This window comes from Aricia agestis, chromosome 4 (assembly GCF_905147365.1).
Source record: "Aricia agestis chromosome 4, ilAriAges1.1, whole genome shotgun sequence".
In the NCBI taxonomy this organism is placed as follows: domain Eukaryota; kingdom Metazoa; phylum Arthropoda; class Insecta; order Lepidoptera; family Lycaenidae; genus Aricia; species Aricia agestis.
Window position 1 is genome coordinate 12,235,756 of NC_056409.1, and position 9,074 is coordinate 12,244,829.

At 34.0% G+C, this 9,074-nt stretch overlaps 1 protein-coding gene across 1 annotated transcript; it reads right to left on the reverse strand.

The window, feature by feature from the left end:
* Positions 1-419: 419 nt before the first annotated feature.
* On the reverse strand, positions 420-8,214 carry LOC121726036. The gene is made up of 5 exons (XM_042113251.1): positions 8,109-8,214; positions 7,874-8,031; positions 6,286-6,479; positions 3,734-3,935; positions 420-707 (listed from the first exon to the last, which is right to left on the reverse strand). Exons 1-5 carry the CDS (start codon positions 8,208-8,210, stop codon positions 503-505), a joined length of 861 nt encoding a protein of 286 aa, XP_041969185.1. The 5' UTR covers positions 8,211-8,214; the 3' UTR covers positions 420-502.
* Between the last annotated feature and the right edge of the window lie 860 nt (positions 8,215-9,074).

Below are 9,074 nucleotides of genomic sequence, written 5' to 3' on the forward strand. Positions count from 1 at the left end.
TCAACGTGCGACACGTGACGACTGGACGTCAAAAAAAGAGTGCTGCTGTCATATTCATCCATCATACGTCTCTTTTTACCACGCAGTGTTACTGATAGTGACATCTCTCTTGCTCAGGCCTTTGTTTCTCTATTCCGCTAGGTATATTACCTTTATGCTTTTAACATTATTTATTGTAATATCAAAACACACTCACACAGCTTAAAAAATACGTGTGGCACTCGGGGACGTCGCGGTCGCGGTAAAGCTACTGCATATCATTTTGTATCATCTTATACAATTACATACATATAATTCGCATACGTCTAGTTGCACGCACATAAACACTGTGCCGGTCGGTGCGGCAAGCACAACACCCCGAGTCACACCGAGCCGAAGTCTGCCGAACTGAAACGACGTTAGACAAATGTTAGCTGTTTGTCGTTACGGAATTTCTTGATTTAGTCGCCGCTCTCAAAGCCTATGATAAAAACTATGCAATCGCTTAAAACCTTTTTGTCTACTACGCGTACACACACTGGTACAAATACTCCCGGAGCTTCTGTACCTCCTCTTCCGTGCTCTTCTTGGCGCGGTTTGTACACAGCGACAGTTTCTCGCACGACTGTTCGTTGTGGCGACGCGCGTTTGTCAAACTCAGGTCCAGCTCGTAGCCAAGCGTTACCGCGGCCCGGGACAACTCCTTTAGGCACTCCGTCACGTTTATACTGAAATGAAAGAAAATTAAAAAGTAACGAATAAATTATTTCAATTTGGTTGCCGCCCGTACCAAGCTTTTTTCAAGAGAGAGAGAGCCATTTAGGAATATATCCCTTGCTGCAGTAGATAGCGTTTTTTTCTGTCAGTGTCCAGACTGTCACAAGTAAATAAACACATAATATTATGTTACACTTTTTGTGGATTTAGATTTCATAGTAATATTTACTAGGTACTTATGTTTCAATTTGCATAAAAACTTTTAACCTATAATACGAGTTGTTTTATTGTAAATTTATATTATTACTTAAAAAGTTAATGAGATAAAATGAATAATTTTACTTATCTTTTTAACTACGGATTAATCATTATTTACAAATGCAATGTAATTTTACCATGCTTTTACTGTTAAAAGCTTCATGCTTTTACCCGTACGCTCTTATCTCGTTCATTCTACAAAACATTGCCGTACCAAAAATGTTGGTAATGTAATTAAATTAATATTTATTTTAATGGTTCATTTACATAGATTTATTAAATTCGTGGTTTGGGTTATGTCTATATTCTTTGCTTATAATACATAGCTGAGGAATTCGTTTGTTTGAACGCGCTAACCTCACGAACTATTGAACTGATTTTTACCGACTTCCAAAAAGGAGGAGGTTATACGTTCGGCTGTATGTATCTTTTTTTTTGTATGTTCAACGATAACTCAGCCGTTTGTGATCCGATTTTCAAAATTATTTTTATGTTGTATAGAGTTTAACTCTAATTTGGTACCATGTTCATAAAAGTGGTGATCTGATGATGGGATCCTGGAGGAATCGAGGGGACTCCTTGAAATTTGTATAGAAACATATAGTGATTTCAATTTTTTCTGAAGCATTCAAGGTAAATGCTACCAAAAAGTAAGATTTCGTACCAGGTCATACCCTGGATCCGAGGGTACCCAACAGAACTTTTGAATCCTTATAGATACAGGTTCGGGGATTTCGGTGTTGTTTAAACAACTGAAAGCATAAGCCAATACATCAATTTATTTGATCATCATCATCAAAATCATAATTATGCCATGGGTCATCACATTATGACCCAATTATTGATGCTTTTCGTGATATTTTGCATCGAAGCAGATGTTTTTGATGATTATTTCGCTGTTTGTGGACCGATTTTCAAAATTCTTGCGTTGTTAGGATATAGGATATAATCTTGATTTTGTATAATAATAACGAAAGTGATGAGCTGATGATGGGATCTATGAGCAATCGAGGGAAATCCTTGAAATTTATCAAAAGACTTAAACGTATTTTATATTGTGATATTGCTTTTTTACCCTAATAAACAATTTAAAAAAAAGACTTATAGTGGTTAAAATGTTGTTTCTAGTAACTTAAACATAATATTATGTTACGAATAAGAGAAAGTTCATACGAAGGTGTCTCTTAGTCCAGAAGGAACTGAACAGAACTCCTGAACTTTTAAAGATAAAAGTTTTTAAATTGCAGCATCGCTTAGATAACTGCAAGCTTTTACCACAATTTCGCTTACAGTAACATAATGTGAATAGTTAACATTCATAGTGATTATTTACTCATAAAGCCTTATCTTGTAGATAACTAAAAAGAGTGAAATTATTATTTTTAACAAAAAATTAAAACCGACTTCCTAGGTAAAAACAATAATAATATGAACTAAAAAGTATTAAATAACTCTTACTCTATAATCGTGCCTTTTTCAGAATTCGTCTAAATCTCAACTATTTCTGTACATACTACAGTCTTCATTACTTTGAAGTCGGTACCAGTCCCAAAAGCTCCAGATATTCTGACATTGACTGAACTCACTATAAAATTTGCTGGTACCGACTTCAAAGTAATGAAGACTGTAGTATGTACAGAAATAGTTGAGATTTAGACGAATTCTGAAAAAAGGCACTATTATAGAGTAAGAGTTATTTAATACTTTTTAGTTCATATTATTATTGTTTTTACCTTGGAAGTCGGTTTTAATTTTTTGTTAAAAATTATAATTATGTGATATTATGGAACAAATATAGAGTAGGTCACCACATACTACTCTTTTGCGAGATGTACGTTTCACGTGAAATAATTTATGTACGGTTAAAATGTGGTTAAAATGTTGGTAGAAGCCGTACGGGACGTCTAGTTTGATAATATCTTAAAGATTATTTTAGCTCAAACACAACTAATGTTTACATCCACACACATTATATTTTAATTTTGAACGTTCTATAATATCAAGTTTTTAATACCAACGAAACAAAAAGAAATAAACAATGAAGTATGATTTTTAATAACCCAGTTCCTGCAGTTCGGTGGAGTAATAAAAAGTAACTTTGCGAGGTGTACACGTTTCATTGCGACTTTTATTGCAACTCATTATCTACTTAATTATAAAATTAAAATTTAAACTATTTTAAACTTTTTGGGTCGTTTTTGTCGCAGTCGCTCTTAAAACTCGCCTCATAACTATTTAGAAACGTTAATTAGAAATGTAAACAGACCTATTCAAAACGTACCTTTTCTACCTTTATGTGTTTGTATAAAGCTTGTTTGAATGGCTCACTTAACGAAGGCTAAATTCGCCTATGTATAGACAAATCAAGGATTTTAGTTTACCTTTTGACATTGCGACTATAGTTATTAAATATATTTTCTCAGGGTTTTTCAAGATTTAAACTTCATTTAAGCCGGCCCCTAGACGAGCAATTTTATCGTCAATATCACGCACCAATTTTATTGAACAGTTTATTTGACAATTAGGCGTGCATTGTTCAATATCAACCCTAGACTGTCAATAATATTACGCAATACGTATGACAATAAAATTGCTTGTCTAGGAGCCGGCTAACATAATTGTTACTCCCTGACAATATTATTTTTTGTGTCACATTACTTATAGACATTATATTTTAGTATTTACTTAAAGTTTATACTAATCATTAAACCAATTTACAGCAGAAAGCACCTATTGTCTGTCAACAAGGAGTCAACAACCATAACATATTGATAGTTACTTTTGTGAGTGATTAGCATGAAAGTCTTTCGCAGCATTAGCCAGTGCTGTCTCCATGTGGCTGCTGGTGAGGCTGATGGTCTCCTCAGCGTACTTCCCCATCTTGGAGATGGACTTCCTCGCCTGCTCCGTACACTGGTGTATCAGGGCCACATGCTTGCTAGATAGTGTTCGGATAGCACGACGTTCTTCGTCGCAGCTGGCTGTAATAGTTCACATTAGAGTAAGGCTTCTTACAGACGAACGGCACGCGTCGACGGCAGTCGACGGCAGGACAAGTGTCGACGCGTGCCGTCGACTGTAAGAAGCCTTACCTGACAATGAGCAGACTTTCCTATAATTGAATATAATTTCATTTCAACAAAGAGATTTTATTAAAAATCATTATTACAACTATAGAGGTGCTTCATGTTAAAACATTATGGATATAGCCATGATGGCCACTAAAATCGCTAAGTTATCTGTAGAGTGTAGCATGGATAATCGACCGAATCGCAGGCCATAATAATTGAGGAATATAGTTTATAAAATGTTGATAATCGTATATTTTAATTAAATAAGCTCCAACGTAGAGAATCATACAGTCAAACACTCCGATAGAACTAGAAAAGAAAAACTTAGATACGTCTTTATTTTCTCCTGTTATTCGCTGAACAATTCTTTTGTGAATGTATTTAATTAAAATCGTTTCATTGCGCATGTATTTTCAACTCATTGCAATAATCGTGTTGTTTTAACTCATCAATCACGAAATTAATTACTCTCACCGGAACAATAGTGTCCGTGCTACATAAAGTGGTTTCCCTTGTGATAAATATCGTTGATAAATTCAAACAACGGGTAATTTATATTTATATTCAAGTTTATTACAATTCAGTTACATAGTCTTTGATTTTTACATTTTATATGCCTACCAATGATTTGGTTGAACTAGCTATCCCGGCAAACGTTGTTTTGCCATACAAAGTATTTGGCCCATATTATTTTATGGATGTGACTAAATAAGTATGTCACCATGGCAACGTCCATCGCTATCCTGTCGCACAAACAATGGACGCCGTCAGTTTCGAGTTGTAATAATTTACTATTATTGTTCATTCAACAAATGCACTTATCAATATAAAAAGTAGCCAGTAGCTGATTCTCAGACCCACTGAATATGCATATAAAATTTGGTAAAAATCAGTATAGCCGTTTCGGAGGAGTACGGTAACTAACATTGTGACACGATAATTTTATATATAAGATTAATGCTACACAGTACACATGTAACTGGACTATGATATCGATCAGCTGTTAGTGCTTTGCTTGCTGGACTGTTACTAGCAAATTATAATCTATACTCGTACTTATAAAATTACATGTCCTGACTGACTGACTGACTGACTGATTCATCATCGCTGAGCAAAAACTGTAAAAGTTACAGCCACTTAATTTGGTGAGTAGGGTTGTTTTATTAAGTAGACACCCACTAAGGAAGGAATTTTGAAAATTTTACCCCAAAGGGGGTGAAATAAGGGTTGAAAGTTTTTATGAAAGTCCGTCATTTCTTGAGTTACAAACATTAAACTTTATTTTTGGGTTACTGATTAAAAATAAATGGATACGTACTTAAGCGTTTTTGGAAATTCTACCCCCAAGGGGGTGAAATTGGGGTTGAAAGTTTGAATGAAACTCCGTTATTTCTTGAGTTAGAAACATGAAATTTTATGTTTGGGTTACTGATTAAAAATGATGGGATACGTGTTTAAGCGTTTCTGAAAATTCCACCCCCAAGGGGGTGAAATAGGGGTTGAAAGTTCAAATGAAAGTCCGTCATTTCTTAAGTTAGAAACATGAAAGTTTATTTTTGGACTGCTGATTAAAAATGAATGGATAGGTATTTAAGCGTTTTTAGAAATTCTACCCCCAAGGGGGTGAGATCGGAGTTGAAAGTTTGAATGAAAGTCCGTCATTTCTTGAGTTAGAAACATGAAACTTTATTGACGTTTGCTTAAATAGGGTCCGTTTTACCCTTTGTATAAGGAACCACAAAAACAAAAAGGAGAAAACTATCCATCTTTGTTATTATACTATGTTAACGCGGATGAAGTCGCGGGCAACAGCTAGTTACTAACATAATATTTTCTCAATTATCGCTGTGATATGAATATATTATCGTGAAATAATTCGCACCCTCAGCATTAGAAGTGCACAATTAAAAAAAAACTCAACTTTCGGGACAACACGTTTAAAGTATTGAAAACTTCATCACTTTTATCATCATTGATGGTCATTGACTCCGTGTCAAAAACTTGTCATTTTCTATACAAAGCCGCGATCCGAATCGCGGTTTATATAGAAAATGACAAGTTTTTGACAGGGAGTCAATGACCGCTATCGCCATGTTTCGCCGAGTACACTATAGTGTTCGTTACTGTTAGATTAAATTACCTTAATATTTTAAGACCGTTCTCAAATTACTACGATACACACTAATCTAATTTCGGAATCCAGTGATGCAGATGCCCGTTACTGTTTTAATGTGAATCACTATTAATAAAATACTCTTACCGGGTAGATTGAGGCTGTCGGCTACGTGCGTCAAGTCGTCGTATACATTCAGTTTGGTCGTAATAGCTGCATTGATTTCCTCCTTACATTTCTGCAGAATTTTGTTGCTCAACTGGTGAAATGAGTTCTGAATGTTCCTATGGTATGTGTCCAAAAATGGTATTATCACCACGTCTACGTATTTGTTAACTTCACTGAAACAAAAATATGATAGTTTGTCTCATGATCGCTTGATCATGATCGATTTGTTTCGATAAAATTTGAGACATAATATTTACGTCTATTTGTGATATTTACATGGGACCCTTATTTTTTTACATAAATATCAATAAAGAAATAATTTATCTTGGTCCTATTTCATGAAATATTTATTATCTTTTATCTGTTAAGGCGAGGCCAGTTCGCATATTCTGGGAAAAGACTGATTTTTAAGCTTCCAGTCTGAAGAAATTATGTGGAATTCTCTTACAACAAAATTGATATAGACTCAAAAAGGAACAAAATAACAAAATAACCGAACAGAATATTAAAAAATGGCATGGTAATTCTTTAAAACAATCTTGAATATCACCATAAAAATACACTTCAAATTCGAACATCTCGTAATTTTCAATGACAATGATATGATTTTTTTACAAAAAGGATAGCTTTTTTATAATTAAAAAAAAATAACTGAATAGTTTTTGAATTGATTTCGATAAATGATTCGGTCATTTAAAAAAAATTATAATTTTCTCCTATTTCGCCCTATCAAAGACGCAGCGAGCGTCGTAACCGCCACTGTACAAGGCGCGCTGATATGAATGTTATTTTAATGTCCTTTACATCGATATTCGAACCGGTGGTAGGCAACGTAGTTTCTTCGTTCGACTTTCAAAAAGTGTATCATGATACCCATTTTGAATAAAAAGATATTTTATTTTTATTTTATTTTATTTTATTACAGACATCGACCTACTATTTTAGCGCCTACCTGGCCTTAATAAATTCTTATTTTCGTGATATTACATCGATGACATTTATTTGCCTATTCGTCCTCCTCTCGGTGTTCAAACAGAAAATATTATATTCTCCGTTTTCTTTCATATTGTTCCATTAATGTATAATTATTATTTTATAAAGTGACTTTATTACGTCACTTTATAAATTAAAACCCTCGAATATAAATTTATGTTTTACGAGCGTTATTCTTTGGTAGAAACGCAGCCTAAATTTGGACGCATCCTAATTACGTTTAGTAATTAGGATGCGTCCAGATTTAGGCTGCGTTTCCACCAGAGATGTGTTGCGAGGAATGTGTATTTGAGAACCAATAGAATCGCTTCATTGGCGTGAGTTTGCCGATGTCCTCGCTCAGTGCAGTGATTCTATTGGATCTTAAAAACATATTCCTCACAACACTTCTCTGGTGGAAACGTAGCCTAACGGGAGGTGACCGGACACACGATTTCAGATTGACCGCTTTAGAATTGAATAACTACAAACTTCGAAAATTGTATGTTGTGACATTTGATATAGAAACGTTATTGTGATAGTCACGTCTAGTGACCTTTAAGCTACCCTTCAAGACCTTTAATTACCTTTTTACCTGTTAATAAAAGCCAATCTAGGTCTTTCTATCCATCGCCTCTCAATGCTGGTGTTACCGAATTCACTCTTAATTCTATCAAGATGCTGATCAACTTCCACCGGTTTCTGGTGCCATTGTGGGATTTCAAAACATATTTCCTCCTCATATAATCCATGCTAAAAGATACATTTTTAAATAAGTGCAACACATAAAAAAATCTACCTAAATTAAGAATTTAGGATTTTAAAGTTACCACTCCACTAGTGGGGACATATGCCACAAATGTTAGACAAAAAATATAAAGTACTAAAAACGACAAATTGTATTTCAAACAATAACTACTGTAAGCATTCATTCTAAATCAGTATGCGAATTAATTAAATGTTTTATGAATAGCGTCGATTTTAATCCTAGTTTTATGAGAAAAACTACAATTGCAATTTCATATTGCAATTTGCAGCCGTTATTATTGTGCATTTTAGTTTTATAATGAATTTGAGTTAATAATTATATTTCATAATAACTAACTAACCCAATTAAATCCCAAATAAAACCTAAATACATTTTTTTTGGTCTGAGTATAGCTACAATATCCTTGGTTCTATCACTAAAACAATAGGTAGGTACATAGAGCTGATGAGGTGCCTGGAAAACAGATATAAAGAATTATAAAAGAAAGAAAAAATTATATATTATGAACCAGAAAGTAGCGAAACATTCAGACACCATTAAATATCATAAAATTTACCTGCAAAGCGATAATATAATTTTGTTTCAAAAAATTAAACCTAAGTCTTCTTGAAGTGTAATTTACCGTAGTAGCGAAATTTTCATTCGCGCAAAAAGTAGTTAAAGAAGCAAAGTGCTTAAGAAAATATCAGTACAGCGGCAAATGGAGACACGTACACCGATGTTCTTAACGAGAAAAAAATAATTTACCGAGTACTTAATTAATTCAGGTAACGTCCCGGGGAAGGCTAAGACAGCGGCAACTTAATGTTGCTAAAATACATTATGAGTCGAGTGAGAATACCGCAATGTCATTTAAAATGTTTTTAATGAAAGCATTTTTACCGCGTCTTTTGTACCTAACCTGAACTGAAATATTCAGGAGGAAAGTGCTTAGTGCACTTAGAGTGTGGCGTAATTAAAAATGTTTTAATAGTCGACTACAATCGACCTCTCGTTAGTTTGTAATATTATAGTTGTATTGAACTGT

Coding starts and splice junctions, on each gene's coding strand:
- LOC121726036 (XM_042113251.1), bottom strand. CDS start 8,210: ATGAATGCTTACAGTAGTTATTGTTTGAAATACAATTTGTCGTTTTTA. Junction 8,032..8,108: donor ATGTCCCCACTAGTGGAGTG/GTAACTTTAAAA, acceptor TGTATCTTTTAG/CATGGATTATATGAGGAGGA. Junction 3,936..6,285: donor CGACAGCCTCAATCTACCCG/GTAAGAGTATTT, acceptor GAACTATTACAG/CCAGCTGCGACGAAGAACGT.